Raw genomic sequence first — 12,215 nt, 5'->3', positions numbered from 1 at the left:
TAATAATGGATAAATGGTATTATGTATATTTTACTGTAATAAAAACATTTTACATTTCTTTTTTTTAAAGGTTTTATTTATTTGACAGAGACAGAGAGAGCGCAAGCAGGGGGAGGGGCAGGCAGAAGGAGAGGGAGAAACAGACCCCCAGTGAGCAGGGAGCCCGATGCAGGGCTCGATCCCAAGATCCTAGAATCATGACCTGAGCCAAAGGCAGACACTTAACCGACTGAGCCCCCCCCCAGGTGCCCCCAACACATTCTACATTTCTATAGGAGTACATAGAAAGCTTTATTGGCGATTTCCACTGGGAAGTAAAGCTGAGTGCATGAGACTGAGAGAGTCTTACTTTTGTTCTGTTGGAATTTTTTTAACACATACTTAGGTTATTTTCATTATAAACGAAACAAACCAGAATTAAGTCAGCCTTTAACCTGGAAATTCCTCTTTTAATTCAGCGTGCAGGGGCGCCTGGGGGGTGCAGTCATTAAGCGTCTGCCTTCGTTTCAGGGCGTGATCCCGGTGTTCTGGGATCGAGCCCCACATCAGGCTCCTCCGCTGGGAGCCTGCTTCTTCCTCTCCCTCCCCCTGCTTGTGTTCCCTCTCTCGCTGGCTGTCTCTCTCTCTCTCTCTCTCTGTCAAATAAATAAATAAATAAATAAATAAATAAATAAATAAATAAATAAATAAATCTTTTAAAAAAAATTCAGCCTGCAAAAATAATCAGGGCAGGTACAACGATGCATATACAAGAATGCTGTTTTTAATATTAAAAATGTAGCAGCAATCTTTAGTTACAGTTACAGGAGGATCAGTTCAATAAATGGTGGTACGCCTGTACAAGGGATAACTGTGCACTTGTCTGAAAGAAGAGAGGGGCCCATAATACATTAAGTTCTAAAAACAGGTAACATTTAATATGACCTCATGTGTATACTGCATGGACACTCCTGTTCTGATAGCAGTCTGAAGGATACATATAAAATGGTTGTTCCTGGATAATAGGATTAAGGGCAATTTATTCATATTCTTTAACTGTAAGTTTTTATTATTATAATAATTATTGCAAAGAACTCCTGTAATCAGAGAAGTAACAGGGCTATTTCCATTTTGAGAAACCAATAAGGCAAAGGGTTCGTTCCGGTGGTGGTGGGGGGGTTCAATTATGCAAATTAGTTTAGAACTCACAAAACCTGTGCGGGTCCCAGGGGCTCCCCTGCCTGTGCCATCCCCAGGCCCTGGCCTGAGGGAGCCAGAGAGGCTCCTGTGGGAGCCCAGTGCCATTGCTGAGCCTTTTCCATAGGTCACATCTTACAATCAACATGCTTTCACTCCTTTCTCAAAGAGTCACCAGCCAAATTTTGCATATAAATATCTAATTGTCAGTCTACTTTTCAGAACTCAAAACAATAATATCTGGAAATAATAATAATAATTAGCAGCAGCAAAAAATTTTTAAGATAGCTTTCAATAAGAAAATTCTCTCAGTCCATTGCAGATGAGTATATTTTTTATTTTAGCCAGCTGCTGCCTGCACTCACGTCCTTCTAGACAAGCAACAGACGCCATTAAAAAACTTTTCAAGAAGTTCTCCTACTCTTAAAGTAATGTGATAAAACAATGTGTTTCCTTTTGTCATGCTATCTTCCTTTTCATGTAATTCTGAAGACATTACAAGTTAAAGCCAATAGCAAAAGACACAAAGAGACATATTTTATAGATATCATCCACTCTCCGCTTTAAAATTTTTTTTTTTTAACAAGAGACAGGAATATGGAAGGCATATGACGCATCGTAAGCCTTACTTATCCTGTGGTTTATTTAGGGAATTTTATTTTGTGTTTGGAAAATGACAGACTTCTGCTTTTAGGTAGACAAATATGAACAACTCGCAGAGAGAAACAAGAGCACCTATCACTAGCAAACTTTTAAAAAGCCAAATAATTTAGTGTCTTTATTTTACTGTATATATAAGCAAATGAATATAAATGCTCAGTCCTACAAAATTAGAGAAATATCTTTACTTCTATAAAAAAAACAACAACAGTTCACCAGCACCCAGAAGTCACTACTCACAGCTTCTCCACTCACCAGGAAAGCTCCAAATGTCCATGCCTCCCTAGAGTGAAATGCCCCGTAGCTGGCTCACTCTGCGTGGACATATTCTTCTCTCCTAAGTTAACCTGAAGAGCAAGCTGGATTTGTTTACTGCACAAACATCTGTAATTGCTAAACATCTCGGTGGCATGGTGTAACAGTCACTGCTTGTGCAAACTGCCCATCTAAATGACTCTCTGCAGTATGCGCACATGAAAACCCAAGACACGGAGGAATTGAAAACATCTGTAAAAATCAATGGCCGGATTGACCAAAGGGGTGGGGGGATTAAAACAGCTACAGAGCTCCAGTGCAACATTTGACTTTAGAAAAGGCTCCTCCACACTATAGGTTCTTCCTTAGCGTATCCACAGCACCCCCCTTCCCCCTGAGGGGATCCTGGCAGGCAGACACTTCTTGTAACCCACCAGGGCAAACCCATTACAAGTCTTGTTAGAAAACAGCGCAGACAAGATGCAAGATTAAGGGGACTTATTACATCTCTAAAAGCAAAAAAAGAAATACCTCTTCTCCCATCATGCAGTCAGCCTCCTTTCTTCAGTTTGAAAAGGTCCCAGAACTACCCTGGAACCCTCCCACTTCCTTCCAACAGCCAAAGGCACAGAGCCTGAAGGACCCAGCCTAACCCTGAGTCATACTTGGGACCAAATGAGCAATAGGGAGAACAAAGCTCGCGTTTGTTTACGGCTCAGGAAGCCAGGGCCAATTCATGGCTTGGGTGGCTTTGCGAGAAGTCCTCCTCCCTCGCCTGCGTCGCTGCGAGAATGTAGCTGTCTCCCGGGGACCCACAGGTATGACCATTCAGACAAGGAACACACTGAAGGAGTGTTTATTTGGCAGTACCCAGCGGCCACTGCTGTTTAAAAACATCAGAAAGAAAATAAAAAGCCCACTATCTCTGAACAGATAATCTGATGGGGAGTGACAGAGATCTAGAATATGGTTTGTATGTGAAATGTCCATGATAAAAATACCTGTATTTTAAAGACATGAAATTAGTGGTAATATACAAAAATTACTCAATAAAAAAAAAAAAAGAAAAAAAACTGAAGAAGGAAAAAACAACCATGGCTTTATAGAAACATTCGCCCCAGGAAAACTCCAGCAAAACTATTGCCAGCCATGTCATCGGTAGTATCCTCACAGACTGGAATAAAATGTTTAAATAGCTATGCTGTTTTGGCCCCGAATGAGATATCATTTTAATCACCACTTCAGTGGATTTAGAGCCCAGTGGCTAAGAGTTCAAAACTCTAGAGCCAGGGGCGCCTGGGTGGCACAGCGGTTAAGCGTCTGCCTTCGGCTCAAGGCATGATCCCGGTGTTATGGGATCGAGCCCCACATCAGGCTCCTCTGCTATGAGCCTGCTTCTTCCTCTCCCACTCCCCCTGCTTGTGTTCCCTCTCTCGCTGGCTGTCTCTATCTCTGTCAAATAAATAAATAAAATTAAAAAAAAAAAACAAAACTCTAGAGCCAGAGTGTCTGAGATCAAAATCCCAGCTGGACCACTTCCCAGTGGTACAATTTTGAGCAACTCATTTAATATCCATTCACCTCAGTTTCCTTATCTATAAAATGGGGATAAAAGCACTAATCTACAGAGTTGTCTGGAAGATTGAATAGGTAACATACGTGGAGTGCTTAATGAAGTAGTAGGTACAAAGTAAGCACCCTATTAGCCACTATCACGAATTCAGGACAACATCACAAGGCAGGGTGCCAAGGCAACAGTACCCTCACTTTACCACAGTTCTCACATACTCACATTCTGAGGATCCATTTCACTTCCTACACCTATGGGGAGTTTTTGAATTTTTAAATTGTACTAATTTAAAAACCATTTATTCAATATTTAGTAACTGCCTGTGGTATAGGGCATTTTGAATGAGATGCTATCTCAGGGCTCAAGAAATGTGCAATCCACTTGGGTAAATAAGACATAGGTCTGTTTATATATCACACAAGAAAACACATGTGGGAGATGTCAGTAGGCTGTGAATGGCAAGGCGGGGCAGGCAGTAGGGAATTAACATTTTGAATTTAGGGGGCAGATAAGAAATCACCTAATCAAAACTTAATTAGGATGGAGAGAATAGACAAATTTCCTGCACAAGAGAATTCCCACTAATTTATGACGATACTCTTCCCTCAAGGAGGTGAGCGGAACTCCCCACTCCTTAAGTGTGAGGTACACATTGTGACTTCTTTCTAAAGAGTTGAATCTAGGGGCGCCTGGGTGGCTCATTCAGTTAAGCATCTGCCTTGGGCTCAGGTCATGATCCCAGAGTCCTGGGATCGAGCCCCAAGCCGAGTCGGGCTCCCTGCTCAGAGGGGAGCCTGCTTCTCCCTCTCCTCCCCGCTCATACTCTCTGTCACTATCTCTGTCGCTAACTCTGTCTCTCTCTCTCTCTCTCTCTCAAATAAATAAAATCTTTAAAAAAAAAAGAGTTGGCTCTAGAAAAGGGAAAAAAGCAGAACAACTTTACAATGAAGAAACCTGATAAACATGACTTCAGTCAGGTGACCAACATCAACATCAACAGTGAGAAGTCACATTGATAGGATGCGCCCCTGATACGACGTGATGAGGACTGCACTTCCCCACTGTGGTCTTCCTCTCCAAATCCACCATTTCAGTCTAAGCATGAGAAAAACATCAGACAAATGCTAATTTAAGGACATTCTGCAAATTTTCTCAAAATTGCCAAGGTTATCAAAAACATGGCAAGTCTGAGAAACTGTCATAGCCAAGAGGGGCCTAAGGAGATGTAATGTAATGGGGTGTCCTAGCTAGGATCCTGGAACAGAGAAAGGGCATCAGGCAAAACCTAAGGAAATCTGAATAAAGGATGGGATTTAGTTAATAATCATGTATCAATATTCGTTCATTAATTGTGACAAATGTACCATATTAACATGAGATGTTAAGAACAGAGCAAACTGGGTGCGGGGTATGTGGGAGCTCTCTGTATTATCTTTACAACTATTCTACAAATCTAAAACTATTCTAAAGTTAAAAGGTTTTTGTTAAAGATTTTATTTATTTATTTGTCAGAGAGAGAGAGAGAGCACAAGCAGGGGGAGCAGCAGGCACAAGGAGAAGCAGGCTCCCCGCTGAGCAAGGAGCCTGATGTGGGGCTCCATCCCAGGACCCTGGGATCACGACCTGAGCTGAAGGCAGAGGCTTAACTGAGCCACCCAGGCGTCCCTAAAATTGAAAGTTCATTAAAAAGTGAATTAGGGAGATAAGCTGGCTGCACATATATGCACACATAAATAAATGTATATGTGTGATTTAGAGACATACATGATAACGTTCATGACTATGTCTACAGAAATGTATTTAACAATGCCTTCCCAACTTCATTTATTCATTATCTCTATATCCTTAGCCTATCTCTTAACAAAGACAGCTGAATGCTGAGTCCTAGCCTTTTGCTTTCCATAATACACAAAAGAGTTTTCTTTGAAAGGAAACTTGGCTCTTCTGTCAGTTCTGCTGCCAACCCAGGCTACAGCGGCCCAGCTCAAAGAGTGTGCATGAGGTGGGCCCATCTGCCCCTTTCCAAGAGCTACTAGAAGTTCCTGGTGCCTGGCCAATTAGTCATCAACCACGGAGCCCCGGGGCTGGCAACTCTCCCAGCTACTTCCTCCCCATCTCCAGTTCACATTGCTCGGCACCTCCCCAGTTATCTCTAAAGTGCCAATCTGATCATGCCACTCCCCAACGGAACTCCTCCACCGACTGGCCAGCTCACCCAGAAGTATAGCTTGTGTGAAGCGGCTGGCAGAGCCCTGGGGAAAGAAGGCCCACCTCCCCTCCATCCCCCCTCCTCCTCCACCACCGCAACCACGGCCCCTGTACTCCAGCCAAATACATGTATTTGTATAACCATGCTCTCTCTTTGTCCGTGCACTCGCTACCAGTACCATGAAAACCCATTTATCTTTTCATACTTTGCTCAAATCTCACTTTGCTTGAAAAGATCTCCCTGATACTCCCATCCCTTCCTTCTGGACCGCCAGGACAGGTAGGAGTTCCTTCCCCTGTTCTCTTTGATGCTTTGGACGAACCTCCGCTAGTTCCTTTCCCCTGCATCATAATGACTTTTCTACATACCCACTTTTCTCCCACACATACATAATGCAAAGCACTAAATAAGAGCCCTGTATGTGACAGCTGATTCAAGGCGCGATGCAGGGGAGGAGGTGTTAACTCCACTCCAGTTAACTACACCAGACCCACCTCATCCCAAGTAAATATACTGCCAGGTAAAAAATATGCATGTATCATGCTAATACAGAATCCAGACATGCCACCTAGCTGACACCTTTACAAATGGACTGCCACTTCTGAACTCATTTATCTAGAAATTTCCAGAGCTGCTGTGGCAGATCCATAAAAGTCACTCAATAAAGCTTCAGTAAGTGAATGAATGAGCCAATTAATAAACAAATACGAGAGTGAATCTGTAGCCAGACCATAAGCAGACCCCAAACATAATGAGTCTTCCTTCATAATTTCAACTGGATTAGGACAAAACATTATATTAATGTATCCAGTCCACAAATATTTATTGAGGGGCCACTAGAGTTTAACAATGGTTTTTAAGGAGTTATAAATAGGAATATGATGGCGAGGTCCAAAATCATGGCACTTACTTTCTAATGGCTAATATTTAAGACATGGTGACATCAAACAAACAGCTATCCAGACATAGCAAAATTCAATTCTACTTCTCTGAGTTTGAAATTTTCCATATGAAAAAGTTAAAGAAATGATCCTGGAAACTGCACTGCTATTTACAGGCACTCCTTCTGTTCTAATAACCAGAAGGGCAGCAATAATAACTATGAACGTTAATCAAGTGATGATTTTATGCCAGGCACTTTTCTACCCATTTTTTGTGTTACTCACTCCTCGTGACAACCATATGGAGTATGTCCTATCGGTATTCTAATTTTACAGATGAGGAATCTAAAGCACTGAGTGCTTAAGTAGTCTGTCCCAGGAAGAGTCAGAGGTGGGATATGAACCCAGGCAATCCGGCCTGCCTGCTTAATAACCACTATACTCCTAAAAACACAAATTTAAGGCCTTCTGGGAATGTGATACCTGGTGATATTCTGGCTGCAATTAAACATTTCTTAGAAAATACAACTAAGCTGAGTGTTTTAGATAGTATATGTCAAGCATATGTAGTACAGTAAACAACATCTAACATGTCAAAGAGTAATCCTGTAATACTACGTCTGGTTCCCCTTTCCTACCAACACCCCTGTCCTTCTCCTAGATAAGGAAACTTAACAGAGACACTGTGGGAAAAGATAACATAGAAAACGAAGTCTGAAAATCCCAGACCGTTCACCCAGGCAACCAGTGGGCATCTTAATACCATCTACTCATTAAAAACCATGGATTTTCCAACAGCTCAAGAGATGTCACATAATGTTATCTTTCAACCAAAATGAGGGCCATCCAAGACTATAGGTCTCAGGTAATCACAAGGTTTTGACCAATACCTTTAGCTCCTGAAGATCCCCAGAGCTTATTTCTAGTCTTCAAAGGATTAGAGACATAAATCTCTCATTTTTAAGGAATGAAGATCATCACTTTAGATGTTTACATGTTTTAATTGTACTTAAGTATACAGCTTGATGAATTTTTACTAAATGGATAAAAAGACTGCTTATGTACGAAAATAGTAAAATTTCCCTTACTGCAATTTGGCTGATTAAAAAAAATGATTAGTAGCTCATTTATATACAATTTTAATTATCACTCTCTGTTACAAGTGAAAGCTACAATGTTGATATTATAAAGGCATTAATTTGGGTAACAAATGAGATCCAAGATGATTAGAGCTGAAAAGACTGTCACAAACACAATGTCGGGTTGTGAGATATGGTAGCAAATGAAAAAAGAAAACAGGATCATTGCAAGAGAGAGACATCAGAAGTCACAAATGGCAATCAGCTAACACAGAAAGACCATGGGAAAGGAGATTCTTGGAGAGTTTTCTTGTGGGGAATCCAATAAACAATCAATGTAAAGAGCCTGGGCATGGAATGAGCTGGCATCAAAAAGCCAAGATTATTTTACATAAAGTCATGTCAGGTTAGGTCCTGGGGACTCCCCTGAGTATCTGTAATTTACCCACCCATGTGTAATACCTGCTATTCCCTTCCCTAAGTGTTTGGCCAGAGTGATCATCTGAGTGACTCATGAAAAGGTAAAGAGTTTACAAAAAGACTGGGGCCAGGCTGAGGTCACAGGGAAGCAGCCTGATGAGGAAATTCCCTCTTGGGTCCACAGGTGGAGGATAGAAGGTACCAGCTGTATTCATGAGAATAAGTTCCTGTCTGGGCTGCCTTCTTTCTTATAGTCTTCCAGCCCAATCTCTAGGCTGATGACTCTCAAACCTACATCTACAGTTCTCTCTCAATCACCAGACTTATTTATCCAACAGCCCACTGGATGCCTCCACTTGGTGGTCTCACAAGTACCTAAGAAATCCAGCTAGTCTAAGACAACCCGTGACCTCTCTCCTCCCCAGATATCTTTCTTCTCCAGTGGTCTCTAACCAGGGAATGATACTACCCCCAACTGTTTAAGCCAGTTGCCCAAGGCATCATCTTCAAGTCCTCCCTCTCCTATCAAATTTCTTCATTCTACCTTCAAAATGTTTCCCCAAACCATCCATGACAACACTTCAAAGCTGTCAGAGAGAAAAACTATTTCTCTTCTCTTGATGTTTCCTGCCATGTAAAAGGGAGCCCAAATGGACACTTTCTGGATGCAACTGGACACTCCTGGAACTCTTTGCCCCCTTACTCACTTTCCCCTGGAGAATGAAATGACATCTCCACTAGGTGAATTTCAGAAAAATAAACTACGGATGTTCAGCTCAACTCTTCTCTTTCCTCCTCTTCGAAGTTAGCCTCTGCTCTTCCCCAAGGGACAGGCCCTTCTATCTCACATGGGTCTGCTTTAGTATAATGTTGCTAAGACTGGGTGGGTGGGTTTGTCTAATTCTGGGGATTAGCTGGCAGGCCCATTTGGTTCTCATACTCATCTATATCCTTCAACTTTGCCTTCATCAGTAACAACATTGCTATATAACATAGGTAGATAAAGGTGCACAAATCTTAAGTGTACAGCTTTGAGGAATTTTCACACAATGAAATAAGATCTATATAAATAGAGAAATATACCATGTTCATGGATTGGAAAGGTATCAATTCTTCCCAAACGTATCTATAAAGTCAATGCAATCCCAATCAAAATCCCAAAGGTTTTATTTGTTTGTTTGTTTGTTTTGGTGGGGGGGATGACAAGCTGACTCTAAAATTTATATGAAAATACAAGGGGTTGGGGCGCCTGGGTGGCTCAGCTGTTAAGCATCTGCCTTCGGCTCAGGGCGTGATTCTCTGCTGGGAGCCTGCTTCTTCCTCTCCCACTCCCCCTGCTTGTGTTCCCTCTCTCGCTGGCTGTCTCTCTCTCTGTCAAATAAATAAATAAAACCTTTAAAAAAAAGAAAAGAAAAGAAAATACAAGGGGTCAAGAATAGCCCAGGAAATCTTGGAGAAGAGGAACAAAGATTGAGGACTTAAATTGCCAGATATCAAGGCTGACTATAAAGCTGCAGTAATTGAGGTAGTATAGAATAAGTGCAAGGACAAATATAGACCAATAGAACAGAGAGTACAGAAACAGACTAACACATACATGGCCACTTAAATTATGACAAAGGTGATAATGGCTGTGCAGTGCAGAAAGGATGATCTTTTCAAAAAGCAGTGCTGGGTGAAATGGATATCCATACTGAAAAAAGGAGCCAAAAATATTATTTTGATTCCCCATCCACTGACTCATCTTATTCATTAACTGGTTTAGAACCTAGATTGCAGGGACAGTGGGGGAGCTTATTGGGAGAGCCAACATAAGTTTCTGTTAACCTCTCTCCTCAATTATAGTCACCCTGTCTTCTGTAATCCACTCCTCCCACTATAAGTTGGAATACCCCACTGTAAGTTGGAATACTTTTTTTAAAAAGATTTTATTTATTTATTTATTTATTTATTTATTTATTTATTTATTTATTTATTTGACAGAGAGAGCGAGACAGCCAGCAAGAGAGGGAACACAGGCAGGGGGAGTGGGAGAGGAAGAAGCAGGCTCCCAGCAGAGGAGCCTGATGTGGGGCTCGATCCCAGGACTCCGGGATCACGCCCTGAGCCGAAGGCAGATGCTTAACGACTGAGCCACCAGGTTCCGCTGGATACTTTCTCTAATCCACCTACCTGATCATATCACTCTCTTATTGAAAATTGCTTCCCATTGACAGCTCCTCACTGCCTTTAAGATCAAGTCTAAACTCCTTAACAAGTCACCAGGCCCTTCCTGATCTGGGCCCTGCTCCTTCTCTATTCTCATCTTTCCCCACTTCCTGCTGAAGCCTCAACACATGCTCTGTGCTATCTCAATTTCCCTTCAAGGCATTAATACATGTTGCTCTTCTCACTTTGATAACTCTACGCTCCTTGGCTTAATGGATGTCTACTGGATGCCATGGTTCTCAGCCTAAACATCACTTCCTGTAGGCCTAAAAACAGTACTTCCTACAGGAAGTCTAAACTTTACTTCCTGTAGGAAGGAGCTACACACAACTCGTACATGAACACTCGTTCCCCAGCCTCCCTCACACCTCATCACTTCCTGCCATGCCCAAGGGCTCCTACAGCTCAGCACTGTGTTCTCAACCTGATCTCAACTTGTGGCATTCCCTACACTGTATTATTACTGCTTATTTACTTTTCTGCAGCTCCCTGAGGGCAGTGACCCAGTCTTGTTTACCACTGGGTCCCCAGTGCTGAACATATATTGAGTACTCAATAAGTATTAGTTGAAATGAGTTACATTTATAATTTCAAAGTATTTTCTGTTATATGACATTTTTTTAAGTCTTATAAGGTAGGACAGGTATACAGAGTATTCCCATTTTACATATGGCCTAGTTGAGGTTAAGTAATTTTGTCAGGGTCAATGAGCTAGGACAATGGTACCATGCCCTTCTAATTTTATGATATTTAACTTGGTTCATCTGCAGACACAGTGTACTTTCCATTATTTTAATATAACAAGTACTTACCTCTGGGTTTAGTTTAAATGTTACATTTTTTCCCCAAGGTTCTTCTTTTTTCTTTAATCTCTTATCAAGGGAAAGTTATAATACATATAAAAAGAGAGTACAGGGGGCTGATCCCATATGTATGCGCCATCTAGTTTCAACAATTATCAACTCATGACCAATCTTGCTTCCTTTGTGGCCTCCCCACTCTTCCATCTTCCAAACTACTGGAAGCAAAATCCCAGACATTAAATAATTTCATTTGTAAATATTTCAGTTAAATAGTGCATTAAACAAACCATTCACAGTGATAAAAGGACTCATAAACAAGGTCCTTCCTTATGGCTCAATAAATTGAGAAGAAAGACTACTCACTATTTCCCTATTGTTGGGGACAGGGAGTGTTATATCGTATCTCTCCTGGTATAATTACCAGCATTCAGTCACTCTGGTTAGGCTGATATGGATTAGAGTATAGGGAAAACAAGCACCGAATTTTCTAGTGACGGAGAAAAGTGGATCTCAAAATGTCCCAACTTGAATGGTAAATATAATATGCTTGCAGTTGTTAAAAATGACCAGATTCCTTTTTTTTCTTCATCCAAGTTATCAAACCCGCCATCTCAGAAAGCCAACTGCCCCAGCCTCAGTGGAAGACCTGCTTGGGCCTCACTTAACAAATGCTGTCCCATGAGACCCAGTTTGTGCTTCCTCGAAATCAAACCAGCACACTCAATTCTCAAAGGAAACTTCCTTCTGCAAACATAAATCCTGGACACAAAACCATTTCAAAAGTGACGAGAACCAGGTTGTGCGCTAGTAAAACATTATCGCACTCATCAGTTCTCATGCCCGGTTGTGCAATAATATAATGGATCCATAAATTTCTGCAACTATTCATAGTGCCAACAACAGGGGGTGGAGATAGTTTTGAGTTCTCTTAGACGCTGTAAAAAAAATTGTCCA

General features: G+C 41.5%; 1 protein-coding gene across 14 annotated transcripts in view; it reads right to left on the bottom strand.

The window, feature by feature from the left end:
* Positions 1–12,215, bottom strand: part of SH3KBP1 (SH3 domain containing kinase binding protein 1) — a 322,979-nt gene that overhangs the window by 117,760 nt on the left and 193,004 nt on the right. The window contains exon 1 of one of the 14 annotated variants that reach the window (XM_045801272.2): positions 2,623–2,723. The exons of the other annotated variants lie outside the window; for them this stretch is intronic. Coding sequence (XP_045657228.1) covers positions 2,623–2,637 — 15 coding nt within the window. The 5' untranslated portion in view covers positions 2,638–2,723. Of the gene's footprint in view, positions 1–2,622; positions 2,724–12,215 lie in introns of those variants that run through there. 14 annotated transcript variants of the gene reach the window in all.

This window comes from Ursus americanus, chromosome X (genome assembly GCF_024610735.1).
Source record: "Ursus americanus isolate L20-20 chromosome X, mUrsAme1.1.p, whole genome shotgun sequence".
Classification (NCBI taxonomy): Eukaryota; Metazoa; Chordata; class Mammalia; order Carnivora; family Ursidae; genus Ursus; species Ursus americanus.
Note: the sequence above shows the minus strand (reverse complement) of the source record. Positions and strands in the feature narration are given on the sequence as shown.